At 43.7% G+C, this 14,150-nt stretch overlaps 1 protein-coding gene across 1 annotated transcript in view; it reads left to right on the top strand.

The window, feature by feature from the left end:
* The first annotated feature begins 303 nt into the window (after positions 1-303).
* Positions 304-14,150, top strand: part of TMEM65 (transmembrane protein 65) — a 55,741-nt gene continuing 41,894 nt past the window's right edge. The window contains exon 1 of the mRNA XM_034763576.1: positions 304-1,112. Coding sequence (XP_034619467.1) covers positions 764-1,112 — 349 coding nt within the window. The 5' untranslated portion in view covers positions 304-763. The remainder of the gene's footprint in view (positions 1,113-14,150) is intronic.

The raw sequence follows: 14,150 nt of genomic DNA, 5'->3' as shown, positions 1-14,150 counted from the left end.
AGTTCCCCCCGGGAGATGACAGTGGTAGAACCGGGCACTAACCCGCTCCTCGCAAGGGCTCGAACCAAGGGAGCCGGGAGCACTGGGACCGGAGGGGAGCGTGCCCCGGTGGTGCTGCTGAGCACGGCAGGAGGAGCCCCTTGGGGCGCGGGGCTGAGCGCCCCCACTCATGCGCTCCGGAGCAAGGCCTGGGGGTCGGACATACACGGGGGGTGGGGCCGGTGCTCGGCCTCCTCGGGGGCTGGGCCGTGTCCCGCACCGCCTGGCTGGGCAGGGCGCCTGCCACTCGGCTGGGCGGGACCCTCCATCTCTCCCGCTGTCGCTCAGGCAGCGGCCGGGCGCCTGCGCGGAGCCGCCCCCTCGGCTGTCCGCGGGCGCCGCCGGTGTTTGCCGCGTCTGTGCGGAGCGGCTGGGGTGTTCCCTTCGCAGCCGGCCCGGGGGCCGTGGGCTAGTGCCGCTGCCAGGAGCCTCCATGGGGCGGCGCAGGGAGCCGTGACTGACTCGCCCTTCCCCAGCCCGGAGCCCAGCCGCAGGAGGCGGCTGCGGAGAGAGGCAGAGAGGACCCCCCCGCTCCCCGGCCGGCAGCCCATGAGCAGCGCGTCCCGCTCCCCACTTTCGGTCACCGGCGCAGGAAGGAGCGGAGCTCGGCCGCGGCTGCTCGTTTCCCGGCTCCCGGGCTCTGCCCTGGATGGTGCCCGGCCCTGCCGCGCTTGGGGCTCCCGGACGGGGATTGTAGCTCCCTAGCGCCGCTCCCTGCCTGCTGATGTCGGCGTGGCTGAGCCGGGCGGCGCTGCTGCTGGGGCGGCCGGGGGGCCCCGCCGCCACCCCCTTCTGCCTGGGCTCCTTACGGGCCCCTCGCTGCTGCCGCCGCCTGGCCACCCTGCGCGGCGGGTCCGAGGGGCTGCGCCTTCCCCCGGCTTCGTCCTCCCCGGCCTCGGGGCTGGCGCCGCCCGGCCGCCCGCGGGCGCTGGGCACCCACCCCAAGAAGGAGCCGATTGAGGCGCTGAACACGGCGCAAGGCGCCCGCGACTTCATCTACAGCCTGCACTCCACCGAGCGGAGCTGCCTGCTGCGGGAGCTGCACCGCTTCGAGTCCATCGCCATCGCGCAAGGTGAGCGGCCAGCGCCTCCCCTCCCTGTCCTGCCCGTGTCGGGGCCCAGCCTGGCATCGCCGCGCCCGGGCTGCGACCCTCCCTCCCTCCAGCTCGGAGCGTGTCCTGTTCCCCCCTGCGCTCGGGGGAGGCAGGGAGACGCCGACGCGCTGTCCTCTGCTAAAGTCATCCTGTACACGGCCCGTGCCGCGTCCTGCCAATGCACCTTGCATCTGGTTCTGCAGCTGCATTAGCCACGGGGGCCAGGCTGCCACCGCCGCCGCTAACGCTTTGGTAGCGTGACACCCTGCCCCCAAAGTAAGTGACATAGGTAGGGTTCCCCATCGCCTGCTCCCCCAGCCAGGTGTCCTGAGCAGCCGGGCTGGGGTGGCTGTGGCTGTGTCACGTACTTCAGGGTGCCTTTGATGAGCTAGGCTGTGCGGTGAAATGGGATGCTGCTCAGGGCCCAATGTTACTCATGAAAAGTTTTCCGTAAAAAAAAAAAAAAAAAAGTAGGAACGACACGCCTAGTGAAATGATTCCTCTCTTGCCTATTTCTGTTCATTGAAGAATAAAACATATTTTGGTGGAGGAAGGTGTGTTTGAAGAGCTTTAGGAACGGGAAGGAAAGACTCTCCAGTAGGCATTAGGAAGCAGAAGAGTAGAGGGGGGGCGGGTTATACAAGTAGACAAGATCTGTGAATAACTTGAAAACAGTCTAGCATCAAATTGGGGAAGGATACAGTGAAATAAAGATGAAAGAGGGCTGTATGCTGACCAATTAAATTAATACTAGCTTTAGGTTGTTGGTAAAGAGGGACAGGGAGAAAAAGTGAACTCTTTACCATATTAGAAAAACAAACAATGAAAATAGAAGCAGAAAACAAAATGTTAAAACTAGGGCTTTCTATTTCATTCTAGACTAAATTGTCTATTTTGAGCTTTTAAAATTGTGGTATTTATAGATTTGGCATGTCAGATTTTAGGGAGGCTTCTCGGAACTCCAGGAAAAGAGATGGAAGCAAAATGCTAGACTGTGGGGAAAAGGAATAAAATGATTCCAAGGAACCCTTTTCACACTCTTGTTACTCAGCTTGTATGAGTTTTTCTGGATGTTGATATAATTTATTGATTCAGTGAAGCATTCAGGTCTTACTTCGTAAGAATTCAGCCTTTTCTCCTTCCTATGCATTCAGCCAATTGAATCCTTAAAAAGCAATAGAGTAAGTAGGAGACTCATGTAAAATGTGACTTAAAAAATGTACTAAAGATATGTATATATAAAAGTAAATTTGTCTTTGTTGTGCAGTATCAGTGCATAGGGACAATGTCCTCTGCCTTCAACACCCGTAGCTCGGCAATTCTTGGGCAGCATAACCTTTGTGTTTGTCAAAGTGTTACGCAGCTAGAGTTCATAAGCTTCCGAAGATACCATGCAGGTGGTCAGTTTTTAAAAATTTCACCTAGCTTTTGTTTCAGAACTTGATGTAACACAAACAACCTATTAAGCGGAGTACTGAATTTGAAATTCTGACTCTTATAATTTAACTGTATTAGGTACCATAAAATTTTTTAAATTAAAATATTCAAGATTCTGTAACTTAAAGAAATCCACTCATATTTGAGGTAGGCCTCTTTGTGGCTTCGGTAGTACTGTAATGTATGTCCTTGGAAAGGGCACTTTTATGGCCTGTAGATGTACAGTGCAAGTCTCGAGGAGACATTGAAGTAAATGGAAAACAGCTACAACATTCAGCCCTAGAAGCACTGTTTCACTGAAGAAATAATGTGCTTTTCTTATTTTTGTTATGTAAATGTGTAAATGAATTCTATATTTATAGTATACTATTCTGTGATAGAAAGCAAGTGACATTTTAAAAGATTACTATGTGACTATCTCTTGAGAAAATTCAAGCTTTTGTGGAGCTTTACTGCTAGCTTTTGACAAAGCAATACATGAGGTGTGAATAGTTATATTCTTTAGCATAGTTGCCAAAGCTCCTTATTCAATGATAAATGGGACAAGAAGAAATGTTTTTATTTCAACATAATGTTTGAGGATTGATACAGAGATAAACAGATTGCATTAAGTAGTTTGCTAAACTACTGCTAGATGCATTCCTCTATAACTGCATTTCTATAAAATCCATAGTCTGCATACTTGTTAACTGAGTATTTAGAAGACTAAACAGGAACAAAACAGTCGGGCCATATTAATCTTTATTGTATTTGAATTATGACTTCTTTATTGCAGATCTGTAAAATTACCAGCGACACCTCTCTTATACTCTTGGCACTCATGAAAATTAGTTAATAGCACAATTAACATGAACAGAAGACTCAGCAGGAACCTTACACAGTATGACAAAAAAAATAAATGGACCACACAGTATAAATAAAATAGCTACTCCATCCTCGGTAAACATTACTCTTCAAATAGCATTTGTCTCCAAAAATCCCTCTAAAAATTTTTGGAGACTCCCCTGCAGGTCAACATATCCAGGCTAATTCGAGTTCGGTGTGTGTATGTGTATGCGTATGTATGTATTCCAGAGGAAAGGGTCCCTCATGTAGAATGCCCTGCCAATTTAGTGAGAGGGATCTCTGGCTAGAGTGTCTCCACAGGTCTCAACTTTAACAATGTGGCATGTAGAGAGAGGCAGGACTCGAGTCATTTAGGGATTTGTATATCTATACTAGTACCTTCAACTCCACCTGGAAATCTGCAGGCAGCCAGGACAGATCTGGGAGTACTGATAGAAGAATCTCATAATGGGATGCTCTACTTGCTGAGTGGGTTACTACATTTTGCATTAATGTTAGCTTCCCAATGGATTTAAAATGCAGCCCCAAGTAGAGCGTAGCCCAGTCTTGATGTGACAGAAGTACGAATTATTGTTACAAGCTCAGCATTGGAAAGAGAATGCTGTAAGGTGGGAGAAAGGGTTCAAGTGATCTTAGCTACTTGTTGAAAGGTTACTGGGGATAATTGAGACTCTAACTTGATCCCACATGGAGAAGATATCCTCAAAGGGTATGTCTAGACAGCAAAGAAAACCCCACGACTGGCCCGTGCCAGCTGACTCAGGTTGCGGGGCTGTTTCATTGCTGTGTAGAATTGTGGGCTCGGGCTGAAGCCCAGGCTCTAGGATCCTGTGGGGTGGGAGGGTCCCAGAGTTTGGGCTCCAGACAGAGCCCAGAAGTCTGCATAGTAATGAAACAGCCCTGTAGACTGAGCCCCATAACTCCGAGTTGTCTGGCATGGGCCAGCAATGGGTTTTCCTTTGCTATGCAGACATACCCTTTGAGGGACATATATTGTCACCACATCTTCCAGTTACTTTCCCTGATCTATTAACCTCACCTTTATTTTTATTTTTTTTCTGGACTGAGCCTAGGGTGACCAGACAGCAAATGTGAAAAATTGGGACGGGGGTGGGCAATAATAGGAGTCTGTATAAGAAAAAGACCTCAAAATCGGGACTGTCCCTATAAAATTGGGACATCTGGTCACCCTAATTGAGCCTAGTATTTGTCAACATGAATTTGGTAATATAGTGCATTCATTCTGGCTTCTCATTGAAAAGCAAGACACTATAAGGAATTGACTGCCTGGAATCATATTTGAATTAGTTTGTTTGGTATTGCTTCGGGGTCACTTGGTTAAAAGGCTACTAGGAATTCAGCCATCAAAATTTTTGTTTAACTTGCCATGCCTGCTGCAACTAACAAACTTTCTCCTCCTTGATGAGAAAATAATAAAAGGTGTGCATAGTTCTGTCACCGTATACACTTAAGCTTGGTTCATGTCTGTGGTCTTCTGATGTGTACTGAAGCTTCAGCTCTTGACACAATACACCTTTATGGAAGAAAAGCTTTTAGTATGTGCCCCGCTTGACCAAGAATTCCTAGTTAGAATAAGTTTTTGATTCCCTTCCTTCACTACCTCTTTTGTGCCCTCACAGAGACTCTCATTAGTTAGGGGAGACTGTAAGCAGACAGGAGACTTGTTCACATCAAGAACCAAAGGGGGCCTGTTTCCCAACTAATTACCAAGCCCATGACCAGAAGAATATAGTCCCGCCGTCTACGTCTACCAACTGCCTTACAGCTAGATAGGGCGGGACGTCTTGCCTGCAGCTTCCACTAACATCAGAGGCCGAGGAATAACCTACTATTGTCACCACTGCTGCACTGAAGAACAGTTGTCAGATAGGTGAGCCAGAGTCACCACCCTTAACATTTAGAGGCCACCAATCCGAACATGTTGGCCTGTGAAAAACGTTTGTATCATTACTATTCCAAAATGTAACACGTTCCTGTCCACTGTGATCATGCAGCTATGTACAAGTGTATAGGATAATTCCTTGGGATGCATTCCAAATATAACTGATTTGTTTTATATTAGGTGTTGGTGTCGGCTCCCTGTTGCAGAAGTGGATCCCAAGTTCTGTTTTCTTTCCCCAGTGCTACTGATTGGTTTACACTGGTTGATGTTATCAGGCCTATCTATCTAAGGGCTAGAAATGTACTTAAAAAAAATAAAAACAGAAGTTCTCCTTTATACTTTTAGTCCTCAATCAGAAGGCCTGTGTCTGTGTGCTTGGCAGTGCCCTGAAGGAAGCCACATAGTGCTGTGATTCTCAACCTCTCCAGACTACTGTACCCCTTTCAGGAGTCTGATTTGTCTTGCGTACTCCAAGTTTCACCTCACTTAAAAACTACTTGCTTACAAAAGTGTCACATCACACTATTATTGAAAAATTGCTTACTTTCTCATTTTTATCACATAATTATAAAATCGATTTGGAATATGAATATTGTACTTATATTTCATTGTGATCCGAAGAAGTGGGCTGTAGTCCACGAAAGCTTATGCTCTAATAAATTTGTTAGTCTCTAAGGTGCCACAAGTCCTCCTGTTCTTCTGTTTTTCACTTGTGAGCCTTGTCAGAAGCCTGAGCCCCAGGCAGTGGGTCTGAAGCATGCTACTTAGCTGTGCAGGGATTCCTGTGGTGTGGGGCCCTGGGCAATTGCCCTGCTTGTCACTCCTTAATGCCGGCCCTGCACTTGCAATCCTCCTAAAACCGTCCTGTGGACACCCCCCCCTCCCCCCCCGCGATGACTGCAACCCTAAGGTTGAAAAACACTGCTCTAGATGAGTTGAGTACCCCCTGGAAGACTTGTGTGTACTCCCAGGGGTACATGTACTCCTGGTTGAGAACCACTGACACGGAGGAACCTCTCACAGGAGCATGTAGCTCTGGGTGGGAAGACTGGGAGGAGGAAAAAGTAAAGAATTGGATTTTTAGGGAGTGTTGTCAAGATACTATTTTACCTTACGATATGTCCTGCCAATTGAGGTAGACTACATTTTTTTAAAGCATTCCATGTTAAAATTTTGACAGTACATCACACTATCTAGTGATGTATCTACAACATTAATTTTATATTTTTTCTTGTAACATGGAAATCCTTTGCAAGTTGTTCTCAAACAGAGAAGCTTGAGGATTATGTTCCAGAGTTTCCATTCTTCCTGGAAAATGCAGTTTGTAAATGGGATGTCTGTCCCTTACAAACATCTCAAAATCACACAGATGGACTGCACTTGCATCATGTTTTACTTCCTCCCTCTTTATAATTGTAAAAGCACTAAGTGGTGGGGCTGACAAATTCCTCTTTTTTCTGTTTTGGATATATCTGAAATGCTTCCAACTTCGCTTTATTTTCTGAATAAAAGTGGTGCCCCTGATAAGTTTTGCTTAGCAGTGGGACAGTGATTATTTCCTCCCCCTGCCCCCCCCCCCCACTTTTTTAAACATGGTCAGAAAAGGAAGGTGTCACTGATTCCACAGTAGTGGAAAAACTTAGTTACTGTCGAAAAGTTCTTTACACAGAGAATCATTTACACTTCTAAATTTCCTTTTATGTAACAAAACCATCTTTTGATGAAAATTAAGAAGTCTTTGTAGAAAGAATTTGTTTTCAGTGAAAAGATTGTTACATTCAAGTTTTCTACTTTCAGTTTGATCAAACTTGCATTTCTAAAGTGACTTTTATGAAAACACCCCTGCGCAATGTACTAAGGCATACCAAGATCAGTGGGTTGAGCGTCACTCTTTGGCCCAGTGACCACTTACATGATTCTGCTGGGATCATTCCCTCTGCAAAATAAGCTTCCTTGCACTGGGTATGTGTGTGTGCATATTTTGGGTAGACTAATTGGTCTACTGTGGGGAATATTCCTGACAAACAGTGTGATATGGCAGATAATAGTTGAAGCTGAGGGAAGATTCTTCTGGCATCCCTTTATGGCTATTGTATATATGTGCAAGTGGATTTTGAGCTATGCATAGATGGAACCATCTGCCTTCTGGCTAACTCTTACATAGTTTGTGCTTGCTCTAGGCAAGCAATTTTTTTTTCCAGTGGGAGAACCAAATGGTTAGATTCATCATTATTTTGATAATTGGTGGTTGTGCAGATTTTGTGCCTGTGCTGCTAAACATTCATAACAATTTTGCAAGAGTAAGCTGCTTTGACTAGTGCAGACAGTTCTTATCCAATATGACAGCAAGCTCTTTCAGCTGGTATGTTTGCAAAACCCACTAGTGAGTGCAAAAGGTTAATTCACAGAATGAATGAGACTAAGATATTTCAGACTGATGTCAAGTTTCTGTATAAAGGAGGCATGTACAGCAACTGCTGTATAGCTTGACTAGAATGTTAAAAGAAAATACAAACAATATTGAGTTTGAACTTTGGTCAATCTTACACTTTGTATTTTACACAAAGCATCAATTTATGGGAATATAAGAATTACTGTTTATGATAGTTTATGTTAATATTTCTGTGTAGAAGCTAAGCAACATACATTAATGCTAATAGTCTTTTGTGGTAGACAATATAATTGGTAAGCATTTACACCACAGTAGAAAATCAGAAGCCTTTCATTGCTATTTTCTGTTGACATGTACAGCAATTAGCTCAATTATCAGCAATAAATCATATTAACTTTAAAAAGTTTGTTCAGTTTTATGTTTAAATACATTCTTTGATAATTTGTTCAAATAGCAGAAGTTGTAGGTGATAAGGTGTGAATAATATACATGGCTTTCTTGGCAAAAGAGTGTGTGAGTGTGTGTGTAATACATACAAACTAGTCCAACCAGGGGACATTCAGAGTTAAGTCTTGCTTTATTTGCTTTGGTACAATACTTGGCCTGAGGGGAAAAATGCGTTTTCTTTGTCAGAATCATGAGCCTGTTCATCCACAAAATTGTCACAGCAGTTTTTGAGTAAAAGTATTCAATGAAGTAAGTTGCTGTGCAAAGCAGATTTGGCTTTGTTGGTCTGACCCAGCCACGCCCCTTTCTGATGGCTGGAACTGTGGATTCTGCCTTGTTCAGATAAGAACTCTATTATGGAGTTTAGCCAGGGAGAACTGAATGCCCAATTGGGCTTAAAAACTCCACAGGTAACTGTATTAGTATATAGAGGCCTGGGTCAGACCTCTCTTATCTGCGAACACCACAACTACCCCACTAAGTAAATAGGGTCAAAAGTTGGATTTCTTCACTCTCCTCATCCCTAGATGAAACTATTTTGTCTTGTAAAAAATAGTCTGGATTAGCTTTCATACTAATTTTCCCCCTCCACAAATGTGGTTGGCACTAAGGTTATAGCACCTCTGGTAGCCTGCAAAACAATCAGCACCAGATGCAGGTGGAACAGAGAGAAAAGATTGAAGACTAGGCATTTCAGTGGATACCTCAGTTATGAGCCTTCTGAGCTGAGAACTTGAAAAATGTTAAAGCTTTTTTAACTTTGCAGATTAACATGTACTGCTCTTGAGGAGTTGAAAAAAATCTTAGTTTCTAGTTGCATAACTACCTTTGGTTGCACTACAGAGCTGCACAGCAGTTCTTCACCTAGTTTTCTTTATTCCTATATTCCTCTGCATTTTTACATGTTATTTAAAAAAAATACAAAACCCTCTGTCAATCCAACAATAAAATTGCAAATTTAAATAGTTTGGAAACTCAATTTTAAATTTCTTATAGGAATGGTATCTTGCCCTCTTTATACATATAGTATTTTTGCTAGATTAAATGTTTATTTTAATACATATGTTATGTGCCATATAGGCAAGTTAAAATTTCCTGACTTGTTTTGTGTTTAAACTTGCAAACCTAACATAGTGTTGATTTTTGTTTAGGACTTGATACTGGTTCCTTGTGTATAACCTGTGAAAACAGGAGCTTCTTATAGAAAGCACTCCAGGTTGAGGCTGTTGAGATAGTGTTAGAGTACCAAAAGTGGGATAGGGTTTAATAGCCTAAATTACAAAGGAAGCATTTAATCATTTAAAACAGAATTAGCCTGAAATTTGTCTCAGAAAATGTCTAAACATATAGCTGTCCATTTTTACACTAGATTCAGCAACAAACTGTTTGGTGCAATTTAACTCCTTTTATGACTCATTCACCTGATTTCGCTTTGTGCTCCATTCTGCAGTGTTCTATCTGTCTGTTTTTATGAGACCACTTCTTTAATTTGATATTGCATCTATTTCTCTATTCTCAATAGTTTTCTATTTGCATCTAGAAATTCTCAGAGCCTGATGCTGCAGACTTTACTGTCACAAAAACATCTTATTAAAGACAATGATGCTGCAATCAGTGGTAGTTTTGTATACAGGATTAGGCCTCTCCATCAGTTATAAAGCCCTATCCTTTCTGGCAGGTAAATTATGGTAGCTGGAATGGTTTTAAATACAAGCTACTAGAGAATGACTTGTTCCTGTTTTTGCTTTTTAAAACGTTTAGCATCCAGATACCCAAAACCACTGGTACCCTTTGAGAAGGCAACGAAGCGGGTAACATCACCAGAGTCAACCAGTACTTCTGGTATGGTAAAATCTCTTATGTTTGCTGGCTTTATGCAGCACGAAAAATGTAGGAAATTATCAGTTTGACATACTTCTGCTTGCTTGTTTTGAAGCAGTTGGCATGTTTTGTTAGCAGGAATAAAGTTTGCAGTTCTGTTTATAATTCAAGAATGTCAGCTAAGCCCAAAAATTATTATGGGAGTTTTTTTAGCTCAATTGTAGAAAGTTGTTCTTTTCCTTCTCCTTGTGGAGAGGCTTATGAACTATATCTTAACTTTTAGTTAATGCTGAAACAGGCATGCTTCTTTGAAATAGCTCTGTTTCACTCTGAAAGCATTGGCAACCTGTACCTTATACCATCAGCATCACTTTACTAGAAAAGAGCTACAGCTGGTACACTAAATGTTCAGTACCCTAGTACTGAAATACTTTCACCACTAAAAATATTGTGTTACTCATTTAAAAAAAAACAAAGCAGTAATTACTGTTCATAGGTGAAATGAAATGGAATATTCTAATTTACATTTAGGCCTACATTTTCAAAATTGTGCATGTGCAATTTTGCATATATATTTTGTGCCAAGTTACTTCATAAATTATGTTTGCACACTTTTACATGCATGTCTTTACAAATTTGAACCTTAAGGCCTGGTCCTGCATATGCTTACTCGTGTTTTAACTTCAAGTACGTGAGTAGTCATGTTGAAGTTAATGGGATTACTTACTTACATACTTGAAGTTCAGTATATGCATAAGTATTTGCAGGAGTGGGGTCTAAGTTTGAAAATATATGTAAAAGTAGTAATCTTATATCTGTAAAAGGAATACATTTATGCCTGTAAGAAGTTAGATTTTAAACTAACCTTTCTAGAGGAAAATATGCTACTTTTTGATATAGTAAGACTTTTAGGAGAGATCAACATTCTGCTAACACTAAATGTGTAGTTTGATTTTTATGGTTCATATTACTATCCTAGTTAAAAACACTTTAGCAGCCATAAGCGGTATTCAAAGTGTGCATATGCTTAGTTCCTTTATGTTCTCCATCAGAGGCTTAGTTCTGGTGTGTCATCTAAATGCAAGGGGATTGTTCCCCACTGAATGTTAGTAAGGGGGCGTGTTTTGGTTGGTTAGCTCCCAGCACTAAAAGGGGAGGGGTCGATGGGAAATCAGGACCCTGAGACTGACAGTCCCCAGGAACAATGGCGAGAGGCCAATGCTCCAGGTCAGCCTGATTGACAGGGCAGGCAGGCTAATCAGCGAGACAGGAGGCCAGGGTGGGTCCCGTCCTCCGTGTGAGTTGGAATTGCCTGGGTCAGACTGAGTGGGGCCGAGCTAAGGACAAAGCAGGGGCCCAAGCTGAGGTGGAGAGCAGAACCATGCCAGATCCAGAGGGACCAGAGGCGCAGCCACAGAGCCAGAGACGCAGCCCAGGGAGAGCAGATCCTGTGCTGGGAGCAGAGACACAGCCACAGAGCCAGCTGTGGTGAACAAGTGGGGCCAGCCAAGGGGGGACCTTGGGCAAAGGGCCCAGCACAGAAAGACACCCCTAGCCAAGGGCCCTTGCAGGCCAGACCGGGAGGGGGACCATAACCTGACGGGGGGCTGACGCTGGGAAGAAGGGTCCCACCACTCAAAGCCCGGAGGTGTGTGGCCACCACCATTGCAAGTGTCTAACCCGCAGCATACCTGCAGCACAGCCAGGGCCTGAAAAGGAGGCCTGGGACCTACAAGGAACAGATTGTGAACTGCCCTGACGTTCCAGAAACATTGTTTGTAATGTTCTCTGCTGCAGAGCAGGGTGATGTTTTCCTTTAACTTTTCCCATTTTTCCTTATTCTTTTTTTAAATTAATTGTTAATTAAACAACTTGTATTTGCTTTAAATTGTATGAAATGATTAGTGGGTCAGGGAGGTGCCCAGTGCAAAGAGAGTACCCTGGAGTGGGGACACCCTAGCCCCTGTCCTGGGTGACCACAGCAGGGTTGGGGGTTGAGCCCCCCAGGAATCCTGGGCCCAGCCTTGTCGGGGTTTACGAGGACTCTGCCAGACAGGAGAGTGGAAGGGGAGACCTCAAGGGCAGGGAGGCCTCTGGGTAAAGGAAGTGGGAGCGAGGACTCAGATCCTTTCGCTAGCCCACTTCACTGGGGTAGTGCAGAAGCCAGGAAAGTTCCCCACAATAGTGGGACCATTCCCCTGCTTACATAATATAAAATAAAATAAAATGTGGGGTTTTACTTATGGGGGGAGGGATAGCTCAGGGGTTTGAGCATTGGCCTGCTAAACCCAGGGTTGTGAGTTCAATCCTTGAGGGCGCCATTTAGGGAGTGGGGGCAAAAAATCTGTCTGGGGATTGATCCTGCTTTGAGCAGGGGGTTGGACTAGATGACCTCCTGAGGTCCCTTCCAACCCTGACATTCTATATTCTAATTAAGCAAGGAGAAAAGTTTACCCTGAATTGCCAGCTCTTAGCCACTTCCAGTTTTATTTAGCCAAAGTGTACTAGGTGCTGTACAGAAATATGAAGAAATAGTCTGTGCCCTTAGGAATTTCAAGTATAAAAAGACTAAGTAGACAATGGGATGCAGCTAGATAAGGTATACAAGCAGAGTAGTCAGGGCAAATGTCTCAAATCTTGTTAAGTTAGTTCCATTTTAAAAATATATATAGAAATGGCTAGATTAAGAGACAGTTGGAGATCACTTGTTTTTAAAAATATAATGGAACTATTTCCAACAACAAAAAATATCTTCTTTTAGTTTATTCTTATTCTGCATGAAACTTTCCTTCATAACAAATAACATCTTGCTTGAGTCTTGGGACATGTACTAACAACGCTTGCAATTAAACTTGTTCTTTCATTTCTGATGGTTTTTTGAAATTTTCAGTTTTTGTCCCCATGAATTATATTTACTTGGCTTTGAAGGCAGAAGTTCAGAAAAATGTTTTATCCAATGGATGTGATTTTTTTCATCCAAAAACTCTCTCAATACTATCTGAAAGAAGTTGAAGGTACTTCTGCAGTGTTCATTGTATACTATATTCTTGAGATAGACATATGTGTTTTTTAATGTATAGCCCAGGTTTTGCTAAACTTTAGCAGAGTCATGGCACATGTCAGCATTTGCTGTTTCTCTTCTTTCTAGTTTATTAAATGGTGTTTCCTCAGCCTGTCTGCCACATTCCATTTATCTCTGATAGTATGTTTACACTCTGTTCTTTGGATTCCTTTGGAAGACTTGTTGTTTGAATTATTCATTTTGTACTTCTTGTTTTTAAAATGGTGAGGATAGATGTTTATTGTGCCTTGGGGAAGGACGCACTAAGGAAAGGCACTCCGTTTGTAGTCCTTTAAGAAGAGGAACCAGATGGTTAGAGACTTAAGATTGAAGGAGCGCCTTCTCGAGCAGGCAATGAAGCCTGCCTGGACACTGGGGACTGCTTTGGGAAGTTAGGCCCCTCAAAGAGCACCAGAGCTGGGACTTCTCAGCCAAGCTCAAATTACTCAAGCAGAAGAAAGAGGGACCGCTCCCTTTCATTGGGCTAGCTGAGAAAAACCCTCATAAGACAGCCCAGGGCCTTTCCAGAGGTTGGACTTGACTTCTCTGCCTAAGAATAGTACTGAACAGCACTGAGAGTCTCCCGGTCCACAGGTTAGCGTGGGACTGTCAGCCCGCTCTCCAGTACTGAGGTGGGAGCAAAGAGAGCCTGTACTGTTGACTCAGTACTGCCTCAGGCACCCGTTGAGACTGTCAGTCTCCTTCTTGACTGTATATCAAGCAACAGCTGATTTTCTGTGCCTTTCTATCTCTGACTCGCCGCTCATTCAGGACCAGTTGACTACAGTGCTATCATCCTTGGCATCCTCGGATCCCCTTGGTTTGGTGGCAAACTTACTGTTGTTGCTGATGCCATCTGTGATGTTGCACTCTATATGATTTTATAAAAATATGCTGATGATGTGAATATAATGTAACTGGAATATGCGTCATGCAAAAGGTCTCTTGTAAGGTATCATTACAAAGCTCATAATCTACTGAGTGTGGTCATCCTATTCGTATAAATGTATCACTCTTGTATCAGAAACTAGAAATATGAAAGATGAGGACTTTGCAATTATGCAAAGTGTGGGTCATTAATGGTGGTTTGGAATCTTGATGGCTCCCATT

The sequence above is a fragment of the Trachemys scripta genome, chromosome 2 (assembly GCF_013100865.1).
Source record: "Trachemys scripta elegans isolate TJP31775 chromosome 2, CAS_Tse_1.0, whole genome shotgun sequence".
Lineage (NCBI taxonomy): Eukaryota > Metazoa > Chordata > Testudines > Emydidae > Trachemys > Trachemys scripta.
The sequence above is the reverse complement of the archived record's forward strand: the minus strand, read 5'-3'. Positions and strand labels throughout refer to the sequence as shown.